Here is a 19,124-nt window from a genome sequence, read left to right as displayed (position 1 = left end):
CGCACGCGCGTGTGTGTGTGTACATGCTGTGGTTACATGCAGGTGTGTTCACAGTATCTTAGGATGCATGTGTGGAGGTCAGAAGACAAATTTTGGGAGTTGGTTCTCTCTTCCTGAGACTGAACCATCTTGCCACTTTTTGTGCTTTAAAGGGAAGGTCTTGTCTAAGACCCTTCCCTGTTGATTTCTTAGTGACTTCCTGGGTAGTAGGGACTGGATGTTTAAGTTGAAGAGACTTTAAACTGGATGTTTAAGTTGATAGGCCATCTGCAGCCCTTTGTTGCTTGTTAAGTGCCAACCTGGGAGAAGCAATTAGATCTGCTCCTTGGTTTCTAGGAACTTCATAAAAATTGGACCAGCCAGTGCTGTGGAGATGGCTCAGTTAGTAAGTGCCTATGTGAGCATTTGAGTTTAGATCTAAGATCTACATTTTTTAAATCCCTGTTTAGCCCAGGGCTGCTAGGGCAGACAACAGGAGAATCACTGGAGCTCACTAACCAGGTAGTCTACCTGAAACCACAGCTTCAGGTTTGACCAAAAAGTCTCTCATTAAATAAAGTGGAAAGCATCCCTTGTCAACCTGGCTTTTTTTTTTTTTAATTTTAAATTGAGGCTGGAGAGATGACTCAGTGGTTAAGAGCACTTGTTGCTCTTGCAGAGAATGCAAATTTGCTTCCTAGTACCCATACAGTAGTTCACAATCATCTGTAATTCCAGGTCCAGGGGATCTCATGCATCCATCTGACCTTTCTGGGTACCAAGTGTATGTGCACATGGTACGTAGACATACATGCAAACAAAACACTCACATGTAAGATTAATAAATCTAATTAAATTTTTTTATGTTTGATTATGGAGGTCAGGTCAGCTTGTATGTTGATTCTTTCCTCCCATCATATAGGTTCTCAGGGATCTAACTAGTCATTAGCCTTGGCAGCAAGTGCCTTGCTAGCCCCAGTGTTTCTTATATTAAAATATAATAGAAAAGATAAATCAGTGTTAGTGACTCAAATTGGGATTATCAGGATATTATTTAACCCTTGCTGTATGGATGATATAATGTATATTATAGACATTATAGTTTTCTTTTTTGGTAAGCCTATATGTGTCTGTGAAGAGTATTGGTGATTTGTAGAGAGCAAGAGCCCACAGGCTTCTTTGTCCATTTGCCTTGTATTAGAGAGTTATGCTCATCATGCTTGTTCAGACAGATGAAAACAATCCAACTCAGTTTCTGTAGCTTTAGTAGATTGCCAAATATCTTTTATGGGTGGAAATAATGAAAAACAAAACATTTCTTTCTTAAGAAAGCTTTAAAAATCATACTTGATTGTTGTGTTTTCAGTAAGTATATTATGCCTTTCTAAAAGTGGTGACCACAGTGAAGTGAAACTGCATGTGTTGTCCTCTGCATGTGCTACAACGAGATGTATAGGGCGCAGGGTGGTGTCTTCAAACAAAGGTGGCTCTGATCCTCAGCTGTGGGCTACACTTCTTCAAGGCAGTCTTTGTTAGGTTGAACACACAAAGTTGCCAACATTTTGCTCTTTGGAACCTAAATAAGCAGCAGTATCCTTTGGGTCAAGGGAAGCATGCTTTCCACTGATGGGAGCTAACGGCTGGGTGGGCTGGGTGGACTCAGTTCGTGTCGCTGCAGTCTAGAGCAGGTGTTGTTTTCTGGTTGTTGCTATTTGGATGATAATTGTATTCAAATGCTCGTGAGGCAGCTTTGCATCTAAGTTAGGTTGATTTTTGTGTTTGGATCTTCTCAATGTTTTGGTAGATTAAAGAAAACTATACCAGTTCTTTTGGTTATGTTGTTGATGAGCTTTTCAAATAATTAGAGAGCATAAAAACTCTAAAAACTTAATAAGACATTTTTGTTACTTTGTTTTATTTTAGTCCCAGTTGCAAACATCAGTGGGAATTGTGCCCACACAAGCAATTGCAACAGGCCCCACAGCAGACCCTGAAAAACGCAAACTGATACAGCAGCAGCTGGTTCTACTGCTTCATGCCCACAAATGTCAGAGACGAGAGCAAGCGAATGGAGAGGTTCGAGCCTGTTCTCTCCCACACTGTCGAACCATGAAAAACGTTTTGAATCACATGACACATTGTCAGGCTGGGAAAGCCTGCCAAGGTAAGTGTCCTTTTCTGAACTAGTGAACTGTTGTTAGGGTCGACTTGGCCTTTATTTTTTTTTCAGCAGCTTTGGTGGTTGGAATCCTGCATTGCCTAGATGCTGGCCTCCTTTTAGTGTGACCTAGAATATGTTGTTCCCACAGTCCCCACATGTGGCACTCAGCTGTCCCTGGAAAGTGTACCTACTGTGGGGCAGGTGATCTGGGGTTCTGATACTCTGAACTGCTCCTGCATGAGGCTCTGCCCCGGATTTGTTCTTTTTCTTCTTCCTTTCATGAAGGACTTCTCTGTTACTTGTTGAAGACTACTTGTTAATGTTTGTGTTGTGGTGGTTCGGCAGTGATACACACAGGCAGGCACACACCTTTTCCCACACCCCCAGCATCTGTCTTGTGGTTATTTCATGGATTTAGACTATCAGTTGGCCCACTGCCTTGCTCCTCTGCCCTCTGTCTTGAGGCTGCTCTGTTGGTATCCAAGTCACCATTCCTAAAGAGGGAAGGAGTTAGGTACATGCATCTGCTTTTTAAATTTTTGATTTATTTTTACCATATGCCTCAGTTTCACTGAAGGAAGTTTTTCCTGTCAACAGCCATGCATTCTTGTAATCTTTATTCTCTTTTCTTCTCTTCTTTCTTGTGTTCATAAACCTTGGGTAAAATATCTCCCTGCTCTCCCCTCTGTCCCATGGTTTCTTTGTGAATTCCTGGAATAACCCTGATCATGATGGGAACACAGAACAGGGAAAGATTAGACTTTAGAATATGAAGATGGGAAACATACAGGGTCAGCTACTCTTTCAAGTACTTTACAAAGTAACCTGAGTTTCTTTGAGAATCTCCACAGACTGCTCATTGGCTTCTCTATCTGTATTTCTTTATTGGTAGTTCTTAGGTAGTTTCATCCTTAAATATAATGTAATGTTTTTATTTTTAATGGTGACATTGTAGAACTCTGTTCTGCCTTTCATTGTAGATGCTTGGTATTTCAGAGGTTGATGGCTTTTGTTCTATTTTGTGGGCGGAACCTTAATCACCCATCATTCATAACATTGCTACTATGGGAATTTTTTGGCTGGAATTACTGACAGTCAACTTACAAACTTTTTGGAAGGCCTGTTTGTAAGTTAAGGACTGCCTGTACTGTGTTATGGTTACACTTGTTACCATTTTTTTTTAATGGTATCTGGCATTATAATTTAGGTGTAATTGAAAGTGTGACGATTTGGATAGAAAAATAACATCTCGTTGTTTTTCTGGTCATAGTTGCCCATTGTGCATCTTCACGACAAATCATCTCTCATTGGAAGAACTGCACACGACATGACTGTCCTGTTTGCCTCCCTTTGAAAAATGCCAGTGACAAGCGAAACCAACAAAGTAAGTGAGCACGGGGGCAGAGAAGCTTGGAGATGAGAATAGAAACTGTTCTTAAGAGAATGCTGAGAGTAGGGAGCTAGTGGGCAAGGGTCACCAGCACAACATGCTGGGTGAGGTAGGGCTGACAGCGACCTGGTGCAGTCAAGCTCAGTGGGTAGATGGGATTTCAGTGAATTTTGCCAATAGCCGCGGCCTTGCTGGGCTTTCAGTTCCCTCCACCAACTCACATACATGCACTTGAACAAGTGCAAAGCAGCAAGGTCATTTCCATCAAATGCTCTCAGGAAGATTTGGTATTTTCTGACAAATACTTAGTATGAGGATTTGAATGTCAGGTTACCCACAAGAACAGTGACATCAGGGAGCAGTAGAGGGACACCTTTTTTTTGTGAATAACCTGTTAGGTTATATCAGTATAAGAACCTGGTAAACTTTTGCTTAAGCAGTTTCCACACCTGCTGGTATATCAATTTATTGAGCTTTAGACTGGGAATCTCAGCCTCAGGACTTACACATCCTGCTCATCTCCATTGTTCTGTTGTCTTCTGAATCATCTGTGTAGTCCTTGATGTGACGTGTTCTGTACTGGTTATTCTTTACTACATGTGGCTCCTGGATCCCTGCTGTTTTTAGGCATCAGAGCATTAAGAAGGATATGAATGCCTCTTCTCAGTTTTAAGAACCTTTGCTGTCATTTCAGAGGCTACATTGTGGTCTTTAAATATGCCCCTCATTTGCACATCTAGAAGATGCCCTTGGGTGGGCATGCTCTAATTGGAGACATACCCTTCTTTAGTGATCTTTCAGGGTGACACAGTCTTTCTCATCTTTCACAATCTTACTTGTCTCCCATGTTCTCGGTGTTCTTCACTTAGAACATCTTCACCTGCTTGGTGAGCATGTGCTGCTTTCTTCCTGGCTGGCTGTACTGGCAAACCACTCTAATCTAAAAGTACTATGGAGCCATTGCTCTGTTTGATTTCTTATGAATCTAACTCTTCTTCCTGTGAGCTGATTCACACTGTATACCATGCTTCATTGGAAAAAACAGGATGTTGGGCCTTGATGTCTTCTTCCCTTACAGATGTACCACCACAATTAAGTTTCTTTGAAAACTTAGTTTCTTGAATCTTTTTGTGTATATGTATTGGAGGTGCGTGTGCATGCATGTGTGTGTGTGTATGGTTACTCATTTGCCACAGCGTGTGGTATAGGTCAGAAATGTTGGTTCTTACCCTTTACTTTGATTTAAGGCTAGGTCTTTGTTGTTTATGTGTGCTGTGTATATAAGCTGGGTAGCCTGTGAGTATCTAGAGATTGTTCTATCTCCCCTGGCATTTGAACTGGGATTATATGCATGTTGCCATGGCTGGTTTTACGCAGGCTATGGAAATTTAAACTCAGGTCCTTACACTTGTCTGATAAGTACTTTAGCCTTCTTTGTAACTCCTAAATTTTTAATATATGAATTTTTCTTGACATTTCTTACATAAAGTTCTGGAGTAGTGGGTCTTATTAGCCATGAATAATGAGCTAGGATTTCATTTTTTTTTAAGTTCTAATTTTGGGATGTGACTATGAGGGATCTTTTGAGCTTAGTATGTACAAACTGTTATGAAAATTGTTAACCTTTGCAATTTCTCTTTTTAAGAAATAATGTGGTTTTTGTTCAAGAGAGAGGAAAAAAAGAAACATGGTTTGTTTTTCTTAATGTCCTTATAACTGCCTAAATATGAAAATGGATTCAAAGCATGCTTTCTCAAGTGGTAAACCACAGTGTTTCTATAACGTGAGCTGTTAGTGTGGGGGGTGTTTGTGATGATGTAAAGTCACAGGGAGAGTTGAGATGATCTCTGCACAATTTTTTGTTGTTGTTATTTTTGTTTTTGCTTTTTGAGACAGGGTTTCTTTGTATAGCCCTGGCTGTCCTGGAACTCGCTGTAGATCAGGCTGACCTCGAACTCAGAAATCCGCCTGCCTCTGCCTCCCAAGTGCTGGTATTAAAGGTGTGTGCCACCACGCCCTGCTACAAAAATTTTTAATGGGGGAAAAAAAAAGCTAAAAAATTTTTAATGCTCCTTTTTAAAATTTTAATTGTGTGTGTACCTATAGGTGATTTTGCTCATATGTGAGCCTGTGGAAGCTAGAGGTCATCTGGTGTCTTGTTCTAATCACCCTCTACCTTAATTTTTTTATTTGAGATAGTCTCTCATTGAACCTGGATCTCATAGTTTTAGATACATTGATGAGCAAGTGATCCACTGGAATCTGCCTGTCTTTGCCTTCTCAGCACCAGGGTTGCAGACACATACTGTCACCACAACAATGTGCTTTTTTTATGTGAGTGTTGGAGACCTGAGCTCAACTCCTCATGGTGGTACTACAAGCACTTTCCTAAGCCATTTCTCCAGCCTAAATGCTTCTTAAATTACATTTCAATTTTGAGTGTGGTCTTTTGGCTCTATACTTTTAGATGTGTGAGATAGAATTTATTTTATGTCATTGGGGAGAATGTTTAGCAGTGCCCCCTTTTCTCTAGAAAATTGTGCTTATGGTTTATAATCCTAGACTAAGAATTATATATAGAAAAAAGTGAATGCAACCCTTCAGTGTGTTCAGGTTGAATTCTAAAGATTGAAATATTTATCTTAAAAATTAGTGTGGTTGGTCATTCTAGTACTCCAGAAGCTGAGGCAGGAGGATTTTGACTTCTAGGCTATCTTAGAGTATATATTGCTAGACCACGTCCCTTCAAAAACAAAACAAAACAACAAAACCCCCACTATTGTTAATTTGTATTTGCTTGATATTAATTCAGTGAATTATGAGCTTCAGTTTCATGCTTAACTTTTATTTTAGGGGAGTGGCTTTTCTGGGATTCTGGGGGTTGCTGCTATGTCATATTTTTAAAAGTAGTAATGGTCTCTCCTAAAGGATCAAGAATAGGCGTGAGGTATTCTGTGTATGCCTTACGGGGTGGAGTGAGAATATGCCTAGACCTTCATAGAGAAAAGTGTTGCTCATGGAACCCAGGATCAATAAAATTACAAGGGCAGTAAGGTGCCAGCAGAACACACAGCCTAAGAATAATGGGTATGGTGGATTAAATAAGAACGGCCCTCCATAGGCACTTGTATTTGCATGCTCAGTCATCATGGAGCAACACTGTTAGAAAGAATTAGGTGTGGCCTTGGAGGAAGTATGTCACTGGGGTGTGCTTTAAGGTTTCAAAAGTCCAAGCCAGGCCCAGTGGCTCTCCTCCTGCTACCTGGGGGTGCAGATTTAGAACTCTAGTCTAGGTCTGCATATGTGCCTTCATGCTCTCTGTCATGATGATAATGGAGTAAACCCCCTAACCTAACAAGCCTCCAGTTCGTTGCCTTCCTGTATAAGAGTTGCTGTGGTCTTGGTGCTCCAACAGTGACTAAAACACTGGGCTTAGAGATAATTGTGTTGAGGCTCACTCTGTGGAGCTACCAACAGATATGTCAAAGCTCTACCTTCTGAACATATATTTCCTACAGATCTTGACCAGTGCCCTCTCCTTGGTAGGTACATTTTCCATTCTCAAACTTCTGTGTTTTCTACTGACAGAATCTTGGGAAGTTTACTAAGGCACTAATATGATATTGCTTGAAAAGAAACTCATATTGTTATTTTGGGGTCTGTTTGATCTTTCTCTTTTAACTGTGATGATGAGTTATCCACCTATCATAGAAATAGTTGTTCACTTATCATCAGTCCTGTTCTGGTCAGACAACTTCTAGTAGATTCTGTGTGACATGTGCTTGAGTTCCCATATTGGAACCCATGAGTGTCTTGATACTCATAGTTAATATCCAGACATGCTTTATAAAAATGCTGGGCCCTATCTAGGTTTCTTGTACTAAAACCTGTATTTTTAACAAATTTTCAGCATTTGTTGGGTACATTAAAATCTGAGCTGTAGTTTTTTGGGGTGACTACAAGTGCCAGGTTTGTGTCAAAGCTTCAAGGAAGAATAGACGTATTCTATGAGGAAGACCCTGGCTTCTCTATACCTGAACCCCACAGGGATTTAGACCTGTGCTTCATGAACAGCCCAGGTCCAGCCCCAGACTTAGGCAGAATCACAGAACAACAATCTCCAGTGACTATGATAGCAGTCCTCTAGCTTGTTGCTCCAGTGTCCTTATCACCTTGGCCCTTACTTCATGGAGTGGCTCTTTATCTCATTTCTAGATACATTTTGGATTACTTAAAACACCTTTCATCATTATTATTATTATTATTATTATTATTATTATTATTATATTGAGTTAAAATCAGCCTCAGATTTCACTTGGATAGAGCACCTCCTGGCCCCACCTGGTCAGGCTCTCAGTTCCACTTGGGAGCCCTGTGGTCTCCAGATGCCTCTAACATACTAATAGAGATTGGGTTGGGAAGTAGGGTCTGAATAGCTTTACAGAGTAAGAGAGCCATGAGCTCACTGTCCCCTCCTTGATCAGAACAGTTGCTTCTTGCCCTCCGGTGTGTCTTAGCTTCTGAGGAAAGCCACCTTTGAGAACTTGGGCACTCCAGACTTTCTGTTTGAGAGAGACTATGAGGGAGTACCCTTTACTTACAGATTGGAATCAACTTAACACTGGTTGTTTTTGTTGTTGTTTTATGTAGCAATCTAAGAATGAATAGAATAACTGCCTAGCTTGCATTTTGATTTGTCTCCCACCACTCTGACTGAGTTTGAAATTTAATTTGTGTCAGTTTTTGTTGAACTTTCTTTTTTTTCTTTTTTTCTTTGGTTTGTTTTTTTTTGTTTGTTTGTTTGTTTTTTGGATTTTTGGTTTTTCGAGACAGGGTTTCTCTGTATAGCCCTGGCTGTCCTGGAACTCACCTTGTAGACCAGGCTGGACTCGAACTCAGAAATCTGCCTGCCTCTGCCTCCTGAGTGCTGGGATTAAAAGGCTTGTGCCACCATGCCTGGCTTTTGTTGAATTTTCAAATTGAGCCCAATTTTATTGGAAATGATTAGAGCCTGATGGTGACTGGCTAATAGGATGTTTTATGTTAGCAACATATATATTTCACAGGGGAAAGACTGTCTTGCCCCTAAGCAGAGATTGATAGGTAAGTCTTGTACAGAACCCTTAATGAATGTGGACTTTTGTTTCCTAAGCTATGATTTCTTACTTTAGCTACAACAGTGAGGCAGAAAAGGCACTGAGCATACATTAGAAAAGGCAAACATATGTGAGAAACCATGGCTCTTGCCTGCAATCACTATACTCAGGAGCAGGCCATGAACTTGAGCCCTCCTTGGGCTGCATAGTGAGTTACAGGCCAGCCATAGCTATATAGCAAAACTCAGTCTCCCCTACCCCCACCAAACAGACCAAAATAAAAACCAAAAAACTACTCAATGATGTGTCTCGGTTCAGATGTGATAAACTAGCTAGAGTATTGGAACTCCTCAGGGTATAATATGACATTCAAGGGACTGGTGACATGTGTATTACAACATGAAACTTCAGAAGAGAAAAGACCAAGTAAAAAGTCTTCATTAACATGTCCAGTTTATGAGTGCAGAAAGCTCTTTGTCAGGGATGCAAGTAGGTGAGCATTGCTGCCTTTAAGGCTCTTTTATTCTTGTTCATCCTCAAGGTGCTTGGGGTGGGCAAGGGGCAGATGGCTACAGATCCCCTACACTACATCCTGTAGCACTTCACATAGCCCCATGTAGCAGGTGAAGAGTAAACTCTGATACTGAACCCTCCCAGCAATAGCATCCGAGTGTGACAAGAGTAGGTGAAGAGTCAGCTGGATCATATGGAGTCCCAGTCTGCAGTGATGTCCAGGATGGGATGAACAGGTTTTTCTCTGATCAATGTCTCAAGTTGTGGTTTGATATGTGTTGGATAAATATTAGATTACTCTTTTTTTCACCAGCAGGTCTAAGCTCAAGGAATACATTGACTGTGTGTTAGCCAGTGTTTCTGGGAGCCTAGTATGAAAGTATAAATGCCTAAAGATAAATAGACCAGTGGGCCCTGTGGGAATTTAGAGAAGAATATGGAATATGGTAGCTCCTTTTATATGACTGATCTCAGTCCATCCTCCCACTATGAATTCTTGTAACCCTAGATGTTAGTGCTTTTCATACACTAGCATTGTTTGGAGCTCCTGTTGTTGTGTTTTAGTGTCAAATCTCTTTGTGGTTTCTTCTTCTTGGTCTGGATTGTTAAATTGTCAAGTTCCTAAATTTCTACATGTTTTCTGCTAGGTGTGTTTTGTTTCAAAAGGAAAATAATATATTTAGGGAACATGTTTTTAACATAAACACAAAGTAGAGTGACTGTGTCAGCAGCACCCATCAGAAGGTGTGGTGAATGAGACTGTTTACTGCATATGTGGTTCTGGATTTAGGAATGGTCTTCATCCTGTGGTGGGCATTTTATCTAAATAGATGACACTTTAGGATGTGCACGTGAAAGAGTGGGAGGGAGGGCCAGCTTATTCTTTCTTAGGCTGAAGGTAGCAGGTAAACTGTCCTGGTCTGGGGTTGAACACTTGAGTAGCATTTGTGAGAAGATTGGGGGTGGGGTTGGGGGGGCGGCTGAGGAAGAGAGCGAGAGAATGAGAATAAATATCTTGGTAATGAGTGAGGCCAGTGAATACAAGGGAACACCAGATAATTATTTTCTTTTTCTATGTCATAACTCTTTTTGAAAAATTACCATGATAACAGGGTACAAGCTTATATTTTCAAGTACGATCTTGATATTGTATACTTGACTATTTCAGCTATATTCTTGTTGAGGTGTATATTGGGAATTGCCTTTTATTGATGATGAGTTGTTTGCTGTGTTTAAGTGTATCTAATGAGTGCTAATGAGTTTGAGATTTGACTGTCCTTATTAGAAAAGGTAATAATATGGAATGGCTAATTACCACAGGTTTTTTTTTTTCTTTTTACACATTTAATTAAGTTAATCTGATAAGCATTTCAGTTCTATATTATTCTTGCATAGATTTTGGCTAGAAGAATATTACTAACTAAAAGAAAGCCTTTGTGACTGTTTTGTATGTCAAAATCATATAATGCCAACTTTATAAGCTTAATACATAAAACGGGTCTTTGTGATTTTACTTTTAACATAACTCTAAACCTTGTATAAGTTTTTAAAAAGACCCCTCTTTTTAGATGTATTTATTTATTTTTATGTATGTGAGTACACTGTAGCTGTACAGATGGTTGTGAGCCTTCATCTGGTTGTTGAGAATTGAATTTAGGACCTCTGCTCAGGTTAGGCTGACTCAGACCCTACTCGCTCCAGCCCAAAGACTTAGGATAAATAAGTATTCTGTAGCTGTCTTCAGACACACCAGAAGAGCAGCAGTGCTCTTACCCGCTGAGCCATCTCACCAGCCCCCAGACCTCTTAAAAAAAAAATAGTGTGACAGAAAACCTGCCATACAGAAAACTCATCAAATGGATGGATTATATGGGTGGGTGGATTGGTTAAACTTGAAATGACCAAAAAGTCTGGATAAGTTTATTATGTGGACAGTGTTTTTCCTTCTAATTCCTGGGGTTAGACAGACAGGTAGGACAGCTGCTCTGTGTGCTGCTTGTGGCTTTGGGTGAGCTACATGAGGCACATCTACATCCTGAATATCAGTGATACTGAGGTGACACCTACATTAATTAAAGCTCATTTGGGATCCTCAAGTCGCGCTTGTTCCATCTCTAAACAATTAAGTTTAGAGAAATGCCATTTTGTAATTTAGAAGGTCACCTCATAGATCTATAGATTAAGAAGTGTCCAACCAGGTTTCCCCTTTCCTATTTCTCTCAGTTTACAGAAGTGAATACTAAAAGCTAGGTGGGGCAACAGCTTGTAGGAAGGCTCCTTCCTTCACTGTGAGGTAGTTGTCGACCCATTCATAATTATGTACTTTGCATACATTTGACACTCCTGTAACTGACTTCCTAGGTATCTCTAGATTTTAATAAATACTAATTTTTACTAAGTGATCTCTTTTTAATTTTTTATGTTTTGTTGCTGTTAGACATAAAGGGTAGATTTGCTTTAGATTTTTGTTCCTTAACTACTGCTAGACAAAATAGATTCCGTGATGCTTATTTCTTGCTAGATTTAGTTATTAATCTTTGAAAAGCTTATTTGACTCATTTATAGTTTATTTGTTACTCATTTATAGGGCCTCTCCCCTTTACTTACCTTTTTCCTTATCTGTCTGTCTGTTGTTCTAGCCATCCTGGGATCTCCAGCTAGTGGAATTCAAAACACAATTGGTTCTGTTGGTGCAGGGCAACAGAATGCCACTTCCTTAAGTAACCCAAATCCCATAGACCCCAGTTCCATGCAGCGGGCCTATGCTGCCCTAGGACTCCCCTACATGAACCAGCCTCAGACGCAGCAGCTGCAGCCTCAGGTTCCTGGCCAGCAACCAGCACAGCCTCCAGCCCACCAGCAGATGAGGACTCTCAATGCCCTAGGTAAGTGAAGGAACACACAAGAACTAACTGCCTCCAGGTATATTGTAAAGAAGATGGTGCTTACTGGAGCCTTAGGCTGTTTCCAGTTTGTTCTGTCTTCAGATCCATTCCTTTTGATCAACAGGCTTCCAGAGAAAACTTGAGGTGTAAATGTGCAGGGAAGATGGTACATGGTTGTAAAAAGAACATTTCAAGTGAGGTAGTGATTTGCTCTATGTGTGCCACTTTATCTAGACAGTTTATAAAGGACATTATTGTGGCTCAGAATGCAGAATCCAACTTGAGTGAGCTCTTTTTTTGGGGGGTGGGCATTTTTTGAGGGTTTTGTTGTTGTTGTTTTGGTTTTGTTGTTGTTGTTGTTGTTGTTTTTCGAGACAGGGTTTCTCTGTGTAGCCCTGGCTGTCCTGGAACTCACTCTGTAGACCAGGCTAGCCTCGAACTCAGAAATCCGCCTGCCTCTGCCTCCCGAGTGCTGGGATTGAAGGTGTGCGCCACCACGCCTGGCTTTGAGTGAGCTCTTAAGTATGCCACTTATTGGTAGAGTCCTGACATGTCTTTGTCTTTGTGGTCACTTTGGAAGTGACCGTGTAGAATCAGGCTGGTTAGCAGTAACATTCAATAGCTGCTGTCACCTGCCTATGGGTAAGTCAGTGCTTCCTCTGCTCACTGTAGCCCGGCATTTGCCAGCTTTAAACATTTGCTGATCATCACAATTTTTGTTACTTCCTTAACATTTTCCTCTGTCCTTTTTAACCTCAGACTCTTCTAGGGTGAACAGTGCTATCAATGAAGTTGTGACTGGTAGCACTAGCTTTTTTAGATTCAAAATTGAGTCATTACAAAATGACCAGTTAGTATTAGGGATGTGAGTCAGTGATAGAGCACATGTTTAGTGTGCATGAAGGAAGCTCCAAGTTTGATATACAGCAGTGCAGAGAGAGAGAGATAAAAAGAGGGGGAGATGGACCAATTAAAACCATCCCTGTTTTATTTTCTGGATAAATACCTAAATTATTATCAGCAGGGTTCCAAATTCGGTCTACACCCTTCCTGTTTGATGGTAGTATTTTGGAATTATATTATTCTGAGTTTGCATTTTTTAAAACACCTATTTTTTTGTTTTCTCCTAAACTTAACTTTTATAAGTTTACTCTCTGACATGTAAGAACAGCCCCAACACACAGGTATGTGCCAGGCGGGTCAGTGTAGTTGTTTGACACTAAGGAAACAGAAAAACTGAAGGCATCAAATGGGCAGTGATCATTTTCTCAGTAGCCATAGAGTACTGTTAGGACACTCTGTAGCCTCCAGGGCATATTCTCTTTAGGCTGTAGAGTAAGAGTGGGAAGGAGCTGATGATGGACTTGGTTGACTAATGAGACTACAGCTTACACTAATGAGAAATACAGCTTTCAGAGCTTCTGTCCTACTGTGTTCTGCTATTCTTTATATACTCACTTTTTCATCTATTATAGGAACTTGAAGTGTTTATTGTGTAGGAATTAATTTCATTTTTCTTTGTCTTTAAAGGAAACAACCCTATGAGTATTCCAGCAGGAGGAATAACAACAGATCAACAGCCACCAAACTTGATTTCAGAATCAGCTCTTCCAACTTCCTTGGGGGCTACCAAGTAAGACCAAAGTTTAGGTAACTCCTATCTGAAGCCTGATCCTCTGAAGGAGAAACAAGCACTCTTAACAGTGGAGCTGTCTTTTCAGCCTCTCTTTTTAAAGTGATAAATGTAAAACAGCCAATGAAACACTGTAAATTTTGGTGGATATACATTACTTGCTTCTCTTAAACTTTTTAAGTCATATGATTGAAGAAAGTGGAGTACATTTGATTCACTTGAGTAGCTGCTTGAAGTATCCTTATTTCTTCTTTAGTCCACTGATGAATGATGGTTCAAACTCTGGTAACATTGGAAGCCTCAGCACGATACCCACAGCAGCGCCTCCTTCCAGCAGTGGTGTTCGAAAAGGCTGGCATGAACATGTGACTCAGGACCTACGGAGTCATCTAGTCCATAAACTGTATGTAACCCTTGAGATCCAGAGTCACATTTTGTGGCTGAGGAAACTGTTGAATCTTTGTGGGTGTGTAGATGTTTGATGTTGTGCTTTTTATCTGCATGTTGAACCACATTTTAACAGCTCAGAGCTGTGCAAGGGTCCATGCTTGTTTCAGAAAGCCATTCCCACTGCTAAGAGACCTAAGAAGGCTGACTTTCTCGGACTCTGGTCCCCGTTGTGTAGTGGCATCAGAGAGCATAGAAATATGACCTGAAGCCATCCTCTTTGGTTTTGAGCTCAACCATGTTCAATGACTTGAAACTAGTTATAGAGCTCCCTAAAAATTGGGGAAATTTTGGTCTGGTAAGTACAGATGGTTTGACAGTTATTTTATGTACAGAAAGGTAATGTTTTCATACTATATGTCCTGAGTTGAAATGAAGTTAATCAACTATTGATTCTACTTACTTTGATGTTTTTATAATGCATAGTTTCTAAATAGCAATTTGGAATCATACTGCTTCTTAAAATGGCATAGCACATATTTACGTTTGGTATGTAGATTCTGGATGTGTAGTTGCACGGTTAGTATTGTTTCCCATGTTCATGCAGAAGAAATGAACAGTGAGCTTTGGGCCTCTACAGGTAGCTAGCCATTCCTGGTTTTATTTTTTTAGTTCCCTTGTGACCACCTTGAAAGCAGGTTGATAGAATACATTGTTCTTTCAGCGTTCAAGCCATCTTCCCAACTCCAGACCCTGCAGCTCTGAAAGATCGCCGCATGGAGAACCTGGTTGCCTATGCTAAGAAAGTGGAGGGAGACATGTATGAGTCTGCTAATAGCAGGGTATGTTGCTAAGCAGCTGTTGAACCTATAGGTGGGAAATGGCATTTGTCTAGTTAGTTATCCAGAATTAGGAGAATCTACATGGTCTAGGAGACTCCTAACTTGAGTACCCTGAACAGAGACATGTCCAAGTAAGAATGAGATTCCTAGACACCTTGTGAAGCACAAGTGTCATAGTTTAGGAAGGAGTACAGAAGATCTATAAAATCAACGTGTATCTTTGGAACATATTTTTTCACAGAGCGTGTTCTTTAAGATTCTTGTATTTTTATTTATTTTATTATATGTAAGTACACTGTAGCTGTCTCCAGACACTCCAGAAGAGGGAGTCAGATCTCATTGCAGATGGTTGTAAGCCACCATGTGGTTGCTGGGATTTGAACTCAGGACCTTCAGAAGTGCAGTCAGTGCTCTTAATCACTGAGCCATCTCGCCAGCCCAGATTCTTGTATTATTGGTAGTGTCAGTGAATACCAAAGAAAAAGTTCAATTGTGCAAAAAATAAAAAAAGGCAGTGTTTGTACCTTCAATTTGTTACGTCTAGTAAAGTCACTAGTTCAATAAAGTGAAAACTAAAGGGTATGCTGGTATCACTAGGAATTTAGGTGGAGCAGGGGGGATGGGATTTTGGTTTATCAGATGTGTCAAACCTCTTTGTCAATGCACTTAAAATGTGCTCAGTGGTATCAGTGATATAGTACCTGCTTAGTGCATCATGGCCAAGTTCAGCTCCCAACAGCAAAACATGAGTGACAAGTGAGTTTATTAGTTAGAACATGCAAACTAAATGATGGGCTCTCATGTTTTTCAGTACCTTAATATTAATTATTATTTCTTTTTAGGATGAATACTATCATTTATTAGCAGAGAAAATCTATAAAATACAAAAAGAACTAGAAGAAAAGCGGAGGTCACGTTTACATAAACAAGGCATCCTGGGTAACCAGCCGGCTTTACCAGCTTCTGGGGCTCAGCCCCCTGTGATCCCACCAGCCCAGTCTGTAAGACCTCCAAGTAAGAACTGCATTTCTCTCTACCAGTCCTTAGTTTGTTTGCGTAGTGTTCTTTTACTCTTTGGAGTATATTTTTAAGACTATAGAGTTATGTTCTCCAAAAATCACTTTGAAAGCTCTTTGTATGAGCTTGCCTTATGGGAAGAATCTTTTATTTTTGTTTCTTTTTTGGTGTCTCTCTACCAAGTTTTTCAAGACAGGCTTATTACTTTGTGCACCCCTGGCTAATCTGGAGCTCACTCTGTAGACCAGGCTAGCTTCAAATTCAGAGATCCTCTGCCGCTGCCGTCCCCGCCCCCCAGTACTGGGATTAAAGGTGTTAAAGGTATCTCCCACTGCCCAGCATAGGGGAGATATCTTAAAAGGGTGTGCTGGCAAGTGTCTTTTAGATTCAATGTATTTTGTGTGTGTTTGTGTGTGTGTGTTTGTGTGTATGTATGTGTATTTATTTTTAATTACATTTTCCCCCTTATAGATGGGCCCCTGCCTTTGCCAGTGAATCGCATGCAGGTTTCTCAAGGTATTTAACTATTTATTGTCAGCCATATTTTAGTTTAACATTCAGCAGCATCAAACATGTCCTCCCTCCACCTAGCCCCTATTTTCCCTTTTGTGTTCTTTCTATTCCTCTTTCTGATGAGAATGTAATCCACCAAATAATGTGAGTCTCTTGTATTAAATTTTGGAAATTATTGCAGAGTTTTTTTAAAAGAGGTCAGAAATAGGATTTTGTACTGACATACAAACCCACCACCAAACAATGGTGACATTATTAGGAGATTAGGTAAAAGAAACATACTCTAGGAAGGAAAAGGCCTTTCTGAATACTCAGCTGGGGAGTCTGTGAGCCAGTTTGTGGCAGGCACTTGTAGGGGACCAAGAAGATACAGTGCTGCTCCAGGCCATCAGAATTGGAGATGGTGAGTGGTTCTCAATGACAGGAGGCTGTGTGTAGAGCTCCATTCTCTTTTTTCTTTTCTTTCTTTTTTTTTTTTTTTTTTTTTGAGACAGGGTTTCTCTGTGTAGGCAATCCTGGAACTCACTCTGTAGACCAGGCTGACCTCGAACTCAGAAATCCACCTGCCTCTGCCTCCCGAGTGCTGGGATTAAAAGGCATGCGCCACCACACCCAGCTGCAGAGCTCCATTCATGCCTGGAGTAGTGATAGCTGTCTAAACCATAGAAGGCTCAATTCAAGGTTCTGTTGTTATTTGGGCTTCAGGGCTTGGGGCCATTTGTGAGATTTTCAGCTCTTGACACACTAAGACCTGAACTGTAGGGTATTGCTCCAGGTTGTGAAATAAAATGGGAGCATTACCCAGATAGTAAAGAAAGGTGTTTGTATATTCTTGGACCAGGGAGTGGCACCATTTGGAGAGGTGGCCTTGTTGGAATAGGTTTGTCACCGTGGGTGTGGGCATAAGATCTAGTTGCCTGGAAGTCAGTCTTCCACTAGCAGCCTTTGGATAAAGACATAGAACTCTCAGCTCCTCCTGCGCCATGACTGCCTGGATACTGCCACGCTCCCACCTTGATGATAAGAGACTGAACCTCTGAATCTGTAAGCCAGCCCCAAGTAAATGTTGTTTTTATAAGAGTTGCCTTGGTTGTGGTGTCTGATCACAGCAGTAAAACCCTAACTAAGACAGTATTGCAGTCTACAGATCAGTTTGAGAGGGAAGGGTACTTGATTTAAAGTTGTGACTCTTGCTGCACACTGAGATACACATTGGATAAACTGGCCAAGGACTTGTTAGGATGGATTGCATTTGAGAGGGGATTAAGTTAAGTGGTGGAGAAGTTGAGCATAGGGAGCCATGCTGACTTGGGGTCTGACAAGGTAACTCGTAAGCTGCAGGTGATAAGAAGAGTTGTTTTCTGGGTCATGCTTACCAGCCCTTTTTGCTGGAAATATCAGTACCCGTGAATGTGGATTACTTTCCATGCTCTTTTTTTTTAGTATCTGCACAAATTTGGTATGGAGGAGAGACTTTTACATTTGTTATACACTCCCTAGAAAGTCTTCTGGGATCTTGTTGGCATTTGGTTTGGATAGTCGCTGAAAGTGGAAGAAGCCTCTCTTGCTTGCTTACAGCAATGGCAAGGCAGGCTTCTCAGAGCCTTCAAGGAGTCAGATTGCAGCGATGGGCAGAATAACAGCTTGAACTGAGGTTTCATTTAGAGCCCACAGTTTACATAGTTTCTGTAGAAAGTTCATGAGAACTAGCCTCTGTGGTCTGAAAATACTTCCCAGCTAAGCCTTTGGCATTGGTGTGATATTTCTGCTAACTATTAAGTCTAAGGGTAGCCCTTGGGACTTTCTGCTAAAGATATTTGCAAAATTGAGAAGGTTAGTCTTAGCACAGATTCTAACCATAGTATCATCCTAGCCAAGATGCTTGGAAGCCTGGCTAGGGTCTTTTAAGTGAAGGTGTGCTCAGATAGATGAGGTAGACTCAGTGCTGCCCAAGACCTCCTTGTCTGTTTTGTCGCTTCTGTGCTCTGTGCTCATTAGTTCTGGTTAGTTCTACCCTGCCCTCGTGTCCTCATCTTACTGTAGCTTCCCTAGCCCTCCCACTCACAGCCCCTGTCAGATATGGAAAGGCTGCTACAGTCTGCTCTGATCTGCTTGTGGGCTCGGTTCCTCTCTGTGTCTGTTTCCCTTGTGTCTGTCTTAAGAGTTATTGGATGAGTGCATTTCTTTTCCTGTGAATGCTTTTGTTAATGAACATTGTAACTGTTTCTAGGGATGAATTCATTTAACCCAATGTCCCTGGGAAACGTCCAGTTGCCACAGGCACCCATGGGACCTCGTGCAGCCTCTCCTATGAACCACTCTGTGCAGATGAACAGCATGGCCTCAGTTCCGGGTGTAAGTGCTCCTCCTCTCAGTCCTTGCTCAGTAGAGTGTTCTCTAAGCAGGACTACTCCATTGTTACCTGAAGATTCTAGGGGACTTACTCATTTGAATTTGAGCATTGTTTTAATTCCTTGTTTTCTTAAAACAAACGAGCAAACAAACAGGATTGTTGGTATAATGAGGACTATTTGAATGCTGATTTTTTTTTTTTTTGAAATAATAATTCTGTAGGTATTTGCTGTCAGTGAGGAACAGGCAGCCAATGGCTTATATTGTTGGTGTCTGTTCACATCAGCAACTAATTAAAGGCATGCTATTGATTGCCATTCTGAAGACAGTTCAGCATTGACTTGAGATTGCTTGAG

At 40.8% G+C, this 19,124-nt stretch overlaps 1 protein-coding gene across 2 annotated transcripts in view; it reads left to right on the top strand.

The window, feature by feature from the left end:
• Crebbp (CREB binding lysine acetyltransferase) overlaps nt 1-19,124 on the top strand; it is a 132,869-nt gene that overhangs the window by 75,687 nt on the left and 38,058 nt on the right. For both annotated transcript variants that reach the window (XM_029470633.2, XM_021184469.3), the window contains exons 4-12: nt 1,903-2,143; nt 3,411-3,524; nt 11,779-12,024; nt 13,555-13,657; nt 13,914-14,060; nt 14,769-14,886; nt 15,729-15,900; nt 16,375-16,419; nt 18,647-18,771. In XM_029470633.2, coding sequence (XP_029326493.1) covers nt 1,903-2,143; nt 3,411-3,524; nt 11,779-12,024; nt 13,555-13,657; nt 13,914-14,060; nt 14,769-14,886; nt 15,729-15,900; nt 16,375-16,419; nt 18,647-18,771 — 1,311 coding nt within the window. The remainder of the gene's footprint in view (nt 1-1,902; nt 2,144-3,410; nt 3,525-11,778; nt 12,025-13,554; nt 13,658-13,913; nt 14,061-14,768; nt 14,887-15,728; nt 15,901-16,374; nt 16,420-18,646; nt 18,772-19,124) is intronic.

Source organism: Mus caroli, unplaced genomic scaffold (assembly GCF_978045245.1).
Source record: "Mus caroli unplaced genomic scaffold, Mus_caroli_1 scaffold_17, whole genome shotgun sequence".
Taxonomy (NCBI): domain Eukaryota; kingdom Metazoa; phylum Chordata; class Mammalia; order Rodentia; family Muridae; genus Mus; species Mus caroli.
The sequence above is the reverse complement of the archived record's forward strand: the minus strand, read 5'-3'. Positions and strand labels throughout refer to the sequence as shown.